This window comes from Natator depressus, chromosome 11, assembly GCF_965152275.1.
Source record: "Natator depressus isolate rNatDep1 chromosome 11, rNatDep2.hap1, whole genome shotgun sequence".
In the NCBI taxonomy this organism is placed as follows: Eukaryota; Metazoa; Chordata; order Testudines; family Cheloniidae; genus Natator; species Natator depressus.
In genome coordinates, this window is record NC_134244.1 from 6,626,208 (window position 1) to 6,642,099 (window position 15,892).

Below are 15,892 nucleotides of genomic sequence, written 5' to 3' on the forward strand. Positions count from 1 at the left end.
TACAAATTCCTCGCTCTGAAATTCGACAGGGCCACGTGCAATGCTCAAGGTGCTAAAGGAGCACTCAAGGAAGACTAACAGTTGCGGAGAAGCTAAATGAATTCTGTGCATCGTCTTCAAGGCGGAGGATGTCAGGGGGATTCCCACACCTGAGCCATTCTTTTAGGTGACAAATCTGAGCAACTGTCCCAGATTGAGGCATCAACAGAGAAAGTTTTGGAAGAAACTGATACATTAAAAATTGGTAAATCACCAGGACCAGATGGCATTAATTCAAGAGTTCTGAAGGAACTCAAATGTGATATTACAGAACTACTAACTTAGGTATGTAACCTATTGCTTAAATCAGCCTCTGTACCAAATGACTGAAGGATAGCTAATGTAATGCCAATTTTTAAAAAAAGATTCCAGAGGCAATCCTAGAAAGTACAGGCCAGCAAACCTAACTTCAGTACCAGGCAAAATGGTTGAAACTATAGTAAAGACCAGAATTATCAGAAACAAAGATGAACATGGTATATTGGGGAACAGTCAACACAGCTTTTGTAAAGGGAAATCATGCCTCAGCAATCTATTAGAATTATTTGAGGGAGTCAGCAAGCATGTGAACAAAGGTGATCCAGTTGATACAGTGCATCTTGACTTTCAGAAAGCCTTTGACAAGGTCCCCCACCAAAGGCTCTTAAGTGAAGTAAGTAGGCATGAGATAAGTGGGAAGGTTCTCACATGGATCAGTAACTGGTTAAAAGACAGGAAACAAAGGGTAGGAATAAATGGTCAGTTTTCAGATTAGAGAGAGGAAAATGGTGGGGGGGATCCCCAAGGATCTGTACTGGGACCTGTGCTGCTTAACATATTCATAAACGAAGTGGAAAAGGCAGTGAACAGTGAGGTGGAAAAATTGCAGATGAAAAAAAATTACTCAAGATAGCTAAGTGCAAAGCTGCCTGCAAAGAGTTACAAAGGGATCTCACAAAACTGGGTGGTAGGGAAACAAAATGGCAGATGAAATGCCAGTGTGAATAACTGCAAAGTAATGCATATTGGAAAACATAATCCCATCTATGCATACAAAATGATGGGGTCTAAATTAGCTGTTACACTCAAGAAAGATCTAGCAGACATCGTAGATAGTTCTCTGAAAACATCCACTTAATGAGTTAGGAACCATTAGGAAAGGGGTAGACAATAAGACAGAAAATATCATAATGTCACTATATAATCCATGGTACATCCACACCTTCAACAGTGCCTGCAGTTCCGGTCACCCCATTTTAAAAAAAGGTATATTAGAACTGGAAAAGGTGCAGAGAACGACAAGAAAAATTATCAGGGGTATGAGACACATTCCATATGAGGAGAGATTAAAAAGACTGAGACTGTTCACCTTAGAAAAGAGATTACTAAAGAAGGATATGATAAAAGTCTATAAAACCATGAGTTATGTGGAGAAAGTGAATAGGGAAGTGTCATTCACTCTTTCACATAACACAAGAAGCAGGGGGCACACGATGAAATTAATAGGCATCAGGTTTAAAACAAACAAAAGGAAGTACTTCTTCACAAAATGCACAGTCAGTGTGGGAATCTCATTGCCAAGGGAAGATGTGAAGGCCAAAAGTATAACTGGGTTCCAAAAAAAATTAGATAAATTCATGGAGGATAGGTCCATCAACAGCTATTAGCCAAGATAGTCAAAGACGTAACTCCATGCTCTGGATGTCCCTAAATATCTGCATAGATGCTGGGACTAGACAATAGGTGATGGATAATTTAATAATTGCCTTGTTTTCTTGATTCTCTCTGAAGCATCTGGCACTTGCCACTGTCAGAAAACAGAATACTGGGCAAGATGGACCATTGCTTTGCCCCAGTATGGCCATTCTTATGAACCACCAGTTTCTGCTGGAGTCTCTTGACACTACCACAATATAAATCTCAACAAAGTCAATGAAAGCTGTAGGATCTTACCAGTTTTAAGAACCAGACCAATATTTTATCTATTTATAACTTTTTTTTTAAAGTATATTGTGTATATAAAACTTTGTATTCATTTGACTGGGTCCCTCTTCCCACTAGCTGTCATATGTCACTTGTCTTCTTAGATCTTAAGCTCTTTGAAGCACAGAACTTGTATTTGTATATGTTTGTACCGCACATAACAAAACGAGACCCTGCTCCTGACTGGGGTCTCTGAGTGTGACTGGAATATTAAATATTAATATATAATAATGCAACATCATTTACAAAGAAGCATGGATTTGATTAGGATCTGTTGCTAAATGAATCTACTTGCGAGTTTCCCAAAAGTAGATCGTGTCCCATCTTTCACAGAGTAGAAGAATCCAAATCTTTTTGTAATCTCTTAGAACACGTACAATGCTGTTCTGAGGTTCTAAACAGCAAGGCCTGCATTTCTGTTATTGCCATGGCTTAAATCACTACAGCAGAATACCAGAACATTTATTTTTATTAGGAATAAGCCAGAAAGCTGCAATGACACCAAAGTACATCTCAAGAGCTGGCCCATCCATACTTGAGAGCTACCTGCAATCTAAGCAACCATGGCAATATGTTGCTGGTTCACCAGTTTGCTAGTATGAGACCATCAGAATTAACCTGAAAGACTCCTTTTCCTGAACAAAATCCCAAGGCATATCCTAATGGGAATGAAAGAACACACCACCATCTACGCTGTTCTTATGTCAACTTCCCAAACAGCTACATCACCACCAAAGATAAGGGCATGAGACCAGTGGATGAAATCCTGGCCCCATTGAAGTCAATGGCAAAACTACCGTCAATGCTAATGGAGTCAGGATTTTACCTGGTAAAATATGAACTTTGAGACAGGATTTAATGAAAGCAGTGACACTGGCATCTGGCTGGGTGCAGGAGAATTATTAATTAGTGCCAGTGAGCACAAATGTCTCTCTTCCTCTCTGCACCAGGCAATGACAGAAAGGGAAGGAGCGTCTAACAATTTGGCTAGAACATTGGGGTAACTGACAAAGGGAAACCCTGAGGCGCTAAGCACCTGCATGTGCATAAGTGCTGCTGTTAAGCCATCTGGTTTCTGCACTCAGGACACGCTGGGAGTGGATCCTTTAAAGAGAAAAGAATCCAAAGCGCAGACAAGAAGACTTTGATTGAACAACAGTGAGCGATGCCAGTGTAGTACATTCAAATAAGGATGACGGCTCTGGCTGTGCAAACACAACACCATGCTCTGCACGGTCCTGGAACTTGCTCATCAGGAACAGCATGATGAAAAGGAACACAGGAAATACTCAAGTGGGGGTGGGAAATGGGAGCATTGTGATTATAATCAGGAAATAGCTAAACATACACCTGATGAGACAACAGTTCTAAAAGGCTTTGCATGCACTTTTCAGAGAGTACAGGGCTGACCCGAGTAGTGGGGAGGGTGAAATACACCTCCCCTTGCCAGCCTGGCCTCTGAACCAGGTTTCCTGCTGGGGAGGATGTTTCTCCCTCGTTCAGCTCAAGGAAGCACTGGTGAAGTAGGGATCACCTATACCACTCCTCCCTAGAGAGAAGAGGCTTTCTAGTCACCTTTCATCTCTGTGGAGGCAGCTGCATTCTGGCTGGGCTATGTAGGGATGAGTTAAGGACAGGACCATGTTCTCTCTACCATGGCCACCAGAGCTACTCATGTGCATGGAGAGTGTGTGACACAGCCATTAAAACAGTTGTAGAGTTGCCATTGCAGCACACACTCCCTCTGAATCCGCGGGAATTCCTCCTTGGGATTCTGCCGCAGCACGACCTTTCCACCGTGGAAGGCTGTGCCTGCTGAGTCCCAAACGAGCACATGGGCTGACGTACATTCCAACTCTGCTTGCCCAGAGACTGCCCATGTCCCTAGAGCATCAGACACACAGAGGAAGTGCCATGACTCAGGCTGGTTAACCACGAAAGGAGTTTTAGGGGAGAAGGGAAACAGGTTAGAGAGAGATCCCTACTGCTGACAAAACCAGCCCAGCGACTGAGCGTTCGCCGAGCTCATACCTGTCTCCAAAGATATAACCCAAAAGACTCAACACACCTCATAATCAATGTCCAGGTGGTCCGAGTCCCCCTTGGTTCGGAAATGCTGCGTGTGCTTGTCCACCGTGAAGTTCACTTGCTTGTTGAATCGTTCGATGAGAACCGAGTGCCAGTGCTGATCATCCAGGAGGCTGCCCAGGGTGACTGGTGTGTGGCTGGTACTGAAACGCAGCTTGGAATCTCCTGCGGGGGCAGACGCAGACAGAGGACACTGTAGCGAGCCCTGGACTTTTGAACTGAAGCATTAAGGCTTCTGCGTCTATGTGCTACTAACGAGGTATCTAGTGTCCTGCCCCAAGAGAAACAGGGCCCAGGGTAAACCTGGCTTGGATTCTTTGGGGACAGTCTCTTCTTCGGCTGCCCCAATGCCCTGGTCAGGAATACGGAGGGGGATTTTCCCAGGTTGCTGTGTAAGTCGTCATACATGGCAGCACTGCCAAACCTGTTCTGTTGCCTGTTACTCAGGTCTGACGGGCAGTAGAGAGCCTAACATTTTAAGAACGCCATCTGGCTTACACAAAAATCTGCCACCCATTAAAGGAACAGATGTAGCACAACTGTGGATTTCCACAAACATACAGTCTAATTACTCTTGACATTTCAGTCATCACTTTTTTTTTCCCCCCATTTTAACAACAAATTGTACTTAACCCTCCCTGGAGAAAACATTTTAGACCACGTGGCACTGGAAATCTAAACAAGAATAGATATTTACAGAGGGCCAGGTCTTAGTCTCCACTGCACTAGAAAAAATGTGGGATCATTCCTTTGACGTCTGTGGAGTAACTCCAGTTGCACAGCAGTGCAACCGAGTTCAGAGTCCAATTCCAGTGAGAGAATAAACAGGCCCAGATCTCAAAGAGCTAAGTGCTTTTCTGTTTTCTAGCCAGGTTCCTGACTTAAGATTTCAGAGCTTCTGGTCTCTACTGTGCATTCTCTTCTTTTCTATTCATCAGTGGAAATGGAAGGATGCACATTCCAAAATGATTAGTCAAGCTGTGTATAAGATAAAAACCTTGGATCCAAAACTTGCCTCCCCTGACACACACACTTTGTGGTAGTCAAAATCCAGATTCAAATTTTGTGGCTCATGAAAGCTCTATTTTAGGTCCCAGAGTAAACAGACGTGATATCTCACAGCAATGCAACCAACTATGGTATCACGCTTTTATTCGTAAATTAAAAGTAGAGCTTTTTCTGAAGGGAGACGAGAAACCAACGGTGTCAGAGAATCCAGCGTTTAGAGCTTCATTCTGAAATGGATCTTTTGCATGCATATTGCACTATACGCTTACAGATAATGAATAACAGGAATATAGCATTATCAATGTGACCCTAAAAAAACAAGGAAAAAAGATTAGTTGTGTACAAAGCCAATTAATGAGTTTATGTAAAAACAAACGAAGAGCGGTGGAAAAAGTTATTATTTACCAGGTTTGTTTTAATGATTTCAGTTTGTTCTAATTGTCGGACAACTTCTGCTAACTCTCACAGACATAAGCTGAGAAGAGAAATAGATGCTGACTCATTTTACACTGGCCTTGTCTACACTAGGGAGTTTTACTAAAACTTCCCACTTTGGCTACGCAGGATTCAGCTCCACTGGTAATAACGAAAATGGGAACTGTAGCATACAAGTGGCACCACTGGCCTCCAGCATTTTACGCATCAATCTCATGCAGCCACACTATGAGCAGGGTTACACAATTGGTCCCACCAGTGCTACCATCAGTGATCCTGATGCTGGGAAATCTGGAGCAACAGAACCTAAAGTAACCCATATTAACACAATGCCTTTGTCCCCTCTAGTGGTTTTCTGTACGGGAGTGTTAAAATACAAGCATTAGGGGTTCAAGCTTTTAGATCAAGAGGGTCTGCGTTCTGTCCCCGCTGATAACACTTCCAGCAGGGGTCATCATACTAGTATGGACAACCCTTTTTTCCTGGTCCAGGAGACAGTGCGTGGAGGTTCCTACGTGATACAGAACCACATTGTTTTAATCACAAGTATTAAATTGCACTAAGCCACAACTATGACTCAATGGCTTCAGGGTTGTTCACTATTATTCCACGGTTTAAATCAAATCAACCACTCACATTCTGAGCCACTGAAGTGAAGCCCTGCCAGAGAGCAGTCAGCTAAAAGAAGGAACAGATTTGCAAATACTCTCTCTGACCTATAGATGTCCCCGTGCTGAATTACTCAGGAGTTATGACTTCTGCTAAAGGAAAGGCCAAGGGTTTTGGATTCCCCCCCCAATATTGTACAGAGAGTGTGTTCACTCCAGTGATCTGCCCTGTGGCATATAAAATCCAGCTGTGCAGTGCTTTAGTACCTCCTCCCACTGACATATCTATATGTGACGTATTCACTTGGGAAACGCAAACAGCTTTGTACAAAAGAAGAACTGAGCCAAACCGTCCCTCATCCCTCAAACCCAACTTGACCACACACTGATGGGACTCCATGCCTTAGCACTGCCTGGCTCTAGCCAGGCCCAGAAGCAAAAAGCACCACAATACTTCAAGAAAGGCTGTTCTCCTGGCATCTTCAGCCCTACAAAGAAATACAAGAAATCTCCCTAGAAAGCTTGCCCTGGTCAGCTTTGCAGACCAAACACCTCTGAAGAGCTTTGGAGAAGCACCTACATTTGAGGAGCGGATTCAAACTCCTGAACCCTTTGGGTACACCAGGTGCTAGTATCAGGTGCTTTTCATTTTGAGAAAGAATAGCACAGATCCACACAAGCAGTTCACATTTAAGTAACATTATTGCTAGATGAATTAGAACAAAATCAGAGATGGAATCAGAACTTCAACAGTGCCTATGCAGCAAAGCAGCCCTAAAGCCATTTTAACCTCTATAAGGAGACCCTCAAGAGGTGCAGAGTCACTGTAGTGGCTCCTAATCCAAACCTCCACACTCTCAGTGTGAGGGAGTGTGTCTTGCGTAAAAGGAGGCGTGGACAAGGCTTCCCTCATCTCCAGCAATCCTTGACTGCCAGAACATCTCCTTGGGCTCCTGGGAAGCAAAGATAAGCTACAGCAGCGCTGAGGTTGCTCTAATTTGCACCAGGAGTTCAGATTGGTAACAGGACTCAAGAGACCAAAAAGGTGTCTTAAAATCACCTTAAATAAAGAAAAGAATCAAAGCCCGTGCATATTTTATTGAAAGCTTAAAAAGCAGGATGATGGGATGGAGTTTTCCCCTGCAACAGCTGGATATTTCTCAGCTTTCTAGTGCTACTGATCTGAAGCTGTTGTTTTGATGCAGGCGAATTCTGCTTTCCAGCACATGCCAACATTTTCCCTTAGGTTTCTTTTCCTTTTTCTGAACATATAGCAATGACAACACAGAGGTTAGCATGCTTCATCCAAAGAGGGGTTCTGTTCCAGGGAAAGGAAGACCCGTTTTCATCCTGAATGGAAACTACCCAGCCTAGACTTATTGCTGGAGAGAAGCCACAGAAACGGTGAGCCGAATGCTAAACAAGACTGGATGGCTACCTGCAGAGCTTCGACAGATCCCTGCTCTGAAATGATGAACTTAAAAAGGAATCATTCTCTAAGCAGAGAGAGGAAATTGTAGTTGAGATTCCAACTGAATCCCCCCGAGGCCTGATGTAGATCAAACAGGCAACAATATTTGCAGCTAGAAAAATAAAGGTAGTGTAGTACTCAGGAGATGTGGGTTCTATTTTTGGCTCTGCCACTGACCTGCTGTGTGACTGCAGGCAAGTCACTTCACTTCTCTATTTCCCATCCCACTCGTTGTCTTGTCTCTTCAGACGGCAAAACGTGTGGGGCAGGTACTGTCTTTTGCTGTGTGTATACACAGCACCGAGTACAATGAAGCCTGATCTCAGTTGGGGCTTTGGAGTGCTGCCGAAATACAAATCATGAAAGGAAATGGAAAACAACTCTCATGGTAACGAACAAAAATATCAGCTCCTACCCAGGTTAATGTGCAAGGAGAGCTTCCCTTTCTGCAGCTCCAGTGTGATGTAGTCTCCGCGCTGTCCCTCTCCGTGGAATAAGACTCCATCCCCCTGCATGCTCTTGAACTTCAGGGAAACCACGTCTTTGAAGGTGCTCATCATTTTCTGATTGAATCTGTACAGGAGGGAACTTCTGCCATCAAAATCTGCTATGTCCGATTCTAAGGGGGAAAAGAAGGAAGATGAAAACATAAAGAGGTGGATTATCGTTGAAGTCTCTCTTGATTTCACTGGCAGTTGGGGGCACTCAGAACATGAGAAATATAGAAACCACCACACCATGCCACACCTAGTCCACTATCCCTTTCCATCAGCTTCACTTATTTAGGCCATCAGTCCTGTGTAATTTTTTTCCCTCTTTTCATGATTCCCTTTTGTTATGTTAAGATTTTTTCATCTGCCTGCTTTTTCATCATACCAGACACCCCACCACCACCAAAGCCATGTCCTGCCCTGTCTACTGTTTACATCCCAAGAACAGATGTAAACAGATGTAAACATTCAGAACAGCTAGCCACTGCTTCAAATGCACAGTCCCAGTTGCTGTTCCAGTTTTTCCTATCAGGGAGTAGCTGTGTTAGTCTGTATCCACAAAAACAACAAGGAGCCCGGTGGCACCTTAAAGACTCACAGATTTATTTGGGCATAAGCTTTCATGGGTAAAAAACCCACTTCTTCAGATGCATGGAGTGAAAATTATAGATGCAGGCAACATCATACATGAAGAGAAGGGAGTTATCTTACAAGTGGAGAACCAGTGTTGACAGGGCCAATTCAGTCAGGGTGGATGTAGTCCACTCCCAATAATTGACGAGGAGGTGTCAATACCAAGAGAGGGAAAGCTGCTTTTGTAGTGAGCCAGCCACTCCCTCTCCAAGCCCAAATTAATGGTGTTAAATTTGCAACTGAATTGTAGCTCTGCCGTTTCTCTTTGTAGTCTGTTTTTGAAGTTTTTTGGTTGAAGGATGGCTACTTTTAAAGCTGTTACAGAACGTCCAGGGAGATTGAAGTGTTCTCCTACTGGCTTTTGTATGTTACCATTCCTGATGTCTGATTTGTGTCCATTTATTTTTTTACATAGACACTGTCTGGTTTGGCCAATGTTCATGGCAGAGGGGTATTGCTGCCACATGAAGGCATATATCACATTAGTAGATGTGCAGGTGAATGAGTCCCTCATGGTGTGGCTCATGTGGTTGGGTCCTCTGATGGTGTCGTTAGAGTAGATATGGGGACAGAGTAGGCAACGGGGTTTGTCACAGGGATTGGTTCCTAGGCTGGTGTTTCTGTGGTGTGGTGTGTAGCTGCTCATGAGTATTTGCTACAGGTTGGGGGGCTGTCTGTAAGCGAGGACTGGCCTGCCTCCCAAGGTCTGTGAGAGTGAGGGATCATTTTCCAGGATAGGTTGTAGATCGTTGATGATGTGCTGGAGAGGTTTTAGCTGGGGGCTGTACGTGATGGCCAGTGGTGTTCTGTTTTTCCTATGTTATGAAAGACTCTATGAAGCTGTATCTATACCTTAGATATGTCTCCCTCCACTTTTGTAACCAAAAAAACATAGTCTTAACTCAAATAAATATTCCTCCTTCCTAGGGGTATCCGCATGTCAATGATGATCTTACCAAGCATGCTTCTGACCTTGGCTGGAGGTATCATTCCAATGTAATGTCAGAACACTTTTAAAGGGGTAAGGCGTCTATAATTCTCATAACCCATCTTAGCATCCACTCTACACTCTGTTAACAGGCCACATGGGCAGATTAACTGAGCTGTCACAAACACATCCTTTTGGAGCCACGTCACCACAGCTCGGCCAGTAGGGACAACTCTGCTAGTTCCTCTTTAGACAAGATAAACTGGAGTGTGGGGCAACTTCAGACCAAGCTTTTAAGGAGTTCATCTTTAAAAATGATGACAAAACTCACAAAGGAGCCAATGATTTGTTGTCATGCACCCTGACACCAGTGACTTCTAGATGTCAGCATGATAGCATGTTTGATATCACACTGATATCTGGCTAAATGTTTCTAATTGCTGTAATAATCATAGAACAAACATGGTTTGGGACAACTGAGAAGATACCTCAGAAACATGGTATTTAGTGCATCTATAGCACCATAACTTCACATGGGGCTTTACAGAGAGTTAAGGACCAAGAGGAAGCACTGGAAACCTTGTAAGAAACGGGAATGCTGTGGTCGCCTCCAGAGTGCATCCCTTGTGCCCCCTCATGGCCCTGCAGGGCACTGACCTCAGTGGCCACTCGGGTTCTTCCAGTCAATTACCCAGACCAGATTACTTTGTGTGGTCTGGTTTAACAACTTTCTTTAGTGAGTACAAACTACTCTTTTGTCTCTGAAGTTCTCACCCACTTTGGGCCCATATAAGAGTCCCAGGAAAGTTTCCTTCCCCCTGTTCAGGAAGCCTCAGCCCTCCAACTAGAGCTGCGTAATTCAGGCAGCTATTAATGCCCTTCAGAAGACAGGGGTCCCCTGCTTTCCTCCTGGAAGCTGGGCTGTAGGTTAGGTCACCAGCAGGACCACAAACAGCTACTTATCCAGCTGACCCTTTTCCCCCAATTAATCCTTTCACGCTCAGATTGGGAGGGCTTAGCAGGCAGACCTTCTCCAGTTGGAGTCTCCACTGCTATGAGGGAGGAGACAGCATATATGCTGGTCCCCTTGCCAGATCTCAAACCAGGGCTCCTGGTCCCAGCCCTTAAAGAAACAACAACAGGTTCTCCTCTCCCCCCCTCCCCCTGCAAACACTACTTATTCCCAGAACTGCTTCATCTCTACCGATATCTCCTATTTCTTAGGTCCTTGTGTCTATATGACCGCCCAAAAATCTTAAAGGGCCAGGACTACAGGGTAGGGGTGGGCTGGCCCCTAGCTCCTACTGCCCTTAAAGGGACTAACCCGGTCACAGAAAGCTACTGTATATTAGATTTCGGATGTATTTTGCAACTTAGAGCACCAAATTCTGCTCTTTATTTATGCCCCTGTAACTCACTAAAACAGGAACACTGCAGGAGCCCAAGTTAGAACAGGACTTGGGACCAGATGTCAATAAAAGATATCCAGATAAGCATCCAAACTTTTAGATACTTACCCCAACTGAACCAAACACCTAAACCTTATGAGGGTCATGCATCACTGGCCACTTTCAGTTTTCCACTAGGCAACAGCATCACACATGCTTTACGATACCACCCATCTTCTTCTTAGAGTATGCGCAATGTGCCTCGGGTAGCACATGACGAGGATTCATCACTGAAGCCTTAGCTGGATTGTTAGTTTCCCTGGCTTGGGCCCTGTACTGATGGGGAGTGTGAAGTAAACACTGATCCATGCCCCGCACTGACAGTATCATGAAAAAAACCTGTTATTGCAGAACTCTGCCTCTCTGGGGGGAACAAAGATCCCTGAATGAAACAAGAATATGACATATAAATGCTAACACTCTGACATCCAAAAGTCATTACTAGCAGTTTGCATGACAACAAATCATTGGCTTCTATCTAAACATGGCAAGATCCATCTCAGGTCAAACACAGACACTTTACAGCACCTGAAAAATACCCCTCTAAAGATGATGTCTTCAGTTTTTCTGTTAGATACAAGGTATGTATGGAATAAATTTCTAGTAAAAGGTCAAAGATCAGGAATTTTAGAAGGCTCAGAAGAAACACGGGAGATCCAGTCTAGCCAAAATACAATGTAGAGAATAATTCTTCACTTCCCCCTAAAGATATCAGGGTCTTTTGTATCTCTAAATTTTCAGACTCCTCCATCACCCCTATAAAAGGCTGATGAAAATTAGCACAGTATGATAGACTGCTTAAAGTAAAAGCAGTTCTTTTTTTCCCTTTAGGACAGTGCCAGATTCCAAAATCATGCACAATATAGAAGAAGATTTTCCATGTGTTGAAATATAGTGACTGTCAAATTCAGAGGTTGCAAAGTTTATCTTCATTTCAAAAGTCTATATTAGAAATGAGTGAACAGATTTTTTTTGGTTTGTTAGCAATTCTGAAAAATTGGCAACAACAACAAAAAGGTTGAACCAAAAATTAAATTTTCCAATTTTTTTGGCAAATTGAAAAGTAAAATAAAAAATGTTTTGTTCACATTTTGTTCCACCCAAAATAAAATGTATTGATTTTGAGGTTTTTTTCAAGTTCTTTTTTTGAGGAAAATTTTCTTTAATTTCAAAAGTTGCTTCAAATAAAAAAAAGTAAACACTTGTGACGGGTCAGACCAGATGGCTGTACGAGAGTAATAAAAGGCAGATATATTAGCCCCAGGCTAAGTAGGTCCCGTTTTCCTGGGTAAGGTAACAGGGAAGGTTTCAGAACAATCAGGAAACTCCTGGAGACAATTAAGACAGGCTGATTATAACACCTGCAGCCAATCAAGAAGCTGCTAGAATCAATTAAGGCAGGCTAATCAGGGCACCTGGGTTTTAAAAAGGAGCTCACTTCAGTTTGTGGTGTGCGTGTGAGGAGCTGGGAGCAAGAGGCACTAGGAGCTGAGAGCGAGAACGCGGATTGTTTGAGGACTGAGGTGTACAAGCATTAATCAGATACCAGGAGGAAGGTCCTATGGTGAGGATAAAGAAGGCCCTATGGGAGGAGGCCATGGGGAAGTAGCCCAGGGAGCTGTAGCTGTCGCACAGCTGTTCCAGGAGGCAGTCTAGACAGCTGCATTCCACAGGGCCCTGGGCTGGAACCCGGAGTAGAGGGCGGGCCCGGGTTCCCCCCAAATCCTCCCAACTCCTGGTCAGACACAGGAGGAGTTGACCTGGACTTTGGGTTCCCCCAAAATCCTCCCAACTCCTGGTCAGACACAGGAGGAGTCGACCTGGACTGTGGGTTCAGAAAAACGGCCAAGCTGAGGGCTGCCGTGAAGCTCCAAGGCGAGCAAACCCACCAATAAGCACAAGACCCACCAAGGTAGAGCAGGAACTTTGTCACACACTTCATTTCAAAAGTGTTGAAACAAAACTTTTTGAGTTTTTAGGATTTTTTTCCTACTGAAATTATTTGGTGAAATTGAAATGAATTCACAAAATATTTTGGTGATGCTGAATCTGCATCCCTCCCCCGCCAAAAAAAAAAATGCTGAAAAAAGTTTCACTCCGCTCTAATCAGGATACTTCTCCATACTGTCCAGATCTCAGAGTCACCAGAACTGAGCTAAAAATTTCCCAGGAAAGTAGCATTTTTTTCAAACAAAAATCCTAGTTTTTCTTGCTTCTGGCTGGGTTGGAAATAATGCCTTTCCTAGGGTAGCCATTCCTAGGGTATGTAGGTATTTCTGCTCCCAGACACAGGAGCAACGTGAAAACAGACTTTGCTGAAGTTCAGTTCAGGTTCTGGGCTCAAGGGTTGAGTCTGTTTTTTGTTAGCACTGGAGTTTCTTTTAAAACTCTAGATCTTTTGGAAACATAGTAATACGAGGAAGGGTTTACTGGCCACCAGGTTAACTCGAGCAGTTAAGGGTTACATTGTGCCTGCTTCTGAACAGCTGCTGTAGAAAAGGCAGAGGTACCGGGAGCCCACTGATTTCTCCGCCAGCACACTACTGCATGAAGAGAGATGTTGGCCAGCAGTGGCAGACACGCTGACCAGCCCAGAGGAAACATACCGGGGCGAGGAGACTGTGTGGTCCTCTTCCATGAAGAAAAGAGCACCAAAACAGCTGCACTGGGGGGAGAGCGTACGTGTGACACCTTTTTAAAGAAGCTCCCCCTAGGTCTGGAAACCGTATGATGCACGCAAGCATAAATAACAAGCTTTACCCTCATTTCACTCTTATCATTCAGAGTCTGGAGGGGCATCTTCAAGGCATCTGCCACTTGCAAAGGGAGGAGACCGGGGGGGATGCGCAACCTCATCCCTCTCCCCCATGCCTCCACTAAAGGATGCCTTTATTTTACAGCCCACGGGGGCCCTACTGGCAGAGCAAAGATGCTCCGAATGGTTGTATCTCCTGACTGGCCTTGCTAGCCCCACTCCTGCTGCTGCTTTGTGGGCAACAAACTCCACAGCAGATAAGGGAGTCTAGGAAGCATGTGCCTCTGTCCCTATATATCTTGCAGTTTCACTGCCCGCAGTCTAGGGAATTAATCTGACCGAACACCTCCACAGCCTAGTGCTTGAACAGCATGCTTCGTCTCCATTGCCAGGGCATGGCTATCTCTTAAGAAGCAACAATCTGGCCATTTGTCTTATGCTAGCAGTTATGAAAACTTCACTGACCTCACCTCCACCCATGGGTGCTTTCTGCGGTGCATTCATTTGATCTCATGGCATGAAAAACATGTTAGAAGGAAAGAAAAATAAAAAGGTCCAGCCAATAGCTTATAATTTTTAAAAACACAGTATCACATTGTGTTCCCAGGAACGCTGCCCATGGAAGACGAGGAATCAGACCCCTGATCTGCAAAGGTGGAGAGCTGTAACTCCCCAAAAGAAGCAGAGTCTCACATCCCATTTCATGATCGCCCACCGTTCCCCAGCCGGTTAGCTGAATTTATACCTGATCCTGCTGATGCCTTTTGGACCGTTACTCAGTTGTAGAATATGAACAGCATTTTCAGTGTAGCCATAAATCTCCTCCTATAGAAAAGGGTGGGTCAGCAGGATTTTTCCAGCGTTTAGCTAACAAGACTTTTCCAAAGTATTAAGATACCCCTGTTTCCCTCACAACATCCAAAACAATCAACTTGCCATTTGTCTGCACATGTCCTCTGCTATAACTTTGGCTATTTGTTATAATCACTTCACTATTTGGGATTCTGTAGCAAAGGGTCTGTGAGAGTTTGCATTATAATCCCTTTATGTACAGGATTTCTGTTTAACTCATGAAAAATTCTTTCTAGGCTGCAATTTTGGGTACAAGTTCTCTTAGCTGCATGATTTTATTTTTATATTTAAGGTTATAGGGGGAGGAGTATGGTTATTTCAGGTGGGGGGACAAATCATTTTGCATTTGAAACTTTCTTTGTCTCCCCCTCTCTGTGCTGCTTTTAAGAGAAGAAACAAACAACCTCCATGTGGTATTGCTGAATTCTGCCTGATTTTACAGCCTATGAACCCTCTGTTAATTGTCAAGGCAGTTACTGTATGAATAGGGCCCTACCAAATTCATGTTCCATTATGGTCAATTTCACGGCCACAGGATTTGAAAATTGATAAATTTCACATTTTCAGATTTTTACATCTGAAATTTCACTGTGTTGTAACCTTGGGGGTCCCGACCCAAAAGGGGATTGGGGGTCAGTCACAAACCTGTTGCAAGGGGGTCATGAGATTGCCACCCTCACTTCTGTGCAACCTTCAGAGCTGGACTATGAAGGCAGCAACCGCAGGGCTTCCTGCAGCCGCAGGACATTCCCGGAGGTCGAGGTGGGTCTGATCTCGCCCACCACCACTCAGAGCAGCTGTGCAGGAGATGGACAAGCCCTGTCCCTCCCCAGCCCAGCTGGAGCTAGGAGACCCCTTTGCCGGGGTGCTCCTAGGAACAAGGGGACATCAGATTTCACAGGGAAGGGCTTATTTCACAGTCAGTAATGCTTTTTTCACAGCCATGAAATTGGTAGGGCCCTATGAATGAGTAGAGGATGGGTAAGCATGTTTGTGAATACTGACCTAGCTTCACTGCTTTAAATATCATATTTCAGATACAGGAAACCCATCTTAAGTGGGTATTCGAGGGCCCAGCAGAAATTTGTTGCCCAGCAGGGACGATTTTTTAAAAAAGGATGACAACCAATCACATTAGGATCCTCGAATGTATTTTAGAGCTTGTGCACATTCG

The 15,892-nt window shown here is 44.1% G+C and overlaps 1 protein-coding gene across 2 annotated transcripts in view; it reads right to left on the minus strand.

The window, feature by feature from the left end:
* CNTNAP5 (contactin associated protein family member 5) overlaps positions 1 to 15,892 on the minus strand; it is a 420,028-nt gene that overhangs the window by 205,070 nt on the left and 199,066 nt on the right. For both annotated transcript variants that reach the window (XR_012641395.1, XM_074967062.1), the window contains exons 5-6: positions 8,027 to 8,230; positions 4,070 to 4,254 (exon numbers count right to left, since the gene is read on the minus strand). Coding sequence is in view for 1 of the 2 variants with exons in the window: in XM_074967062.1 (XP_074823163.1) it covers positions 4,070 to 4,254; positions 8,027 to 8,230 (389 nt within the window). In the remaining variant the exon portion in view is untranslated. The remainder of the gene's footprint in view (positions 1 to 4,069; positions 4,255 to 8,026; positions 8,231 to 15,892) is intronic.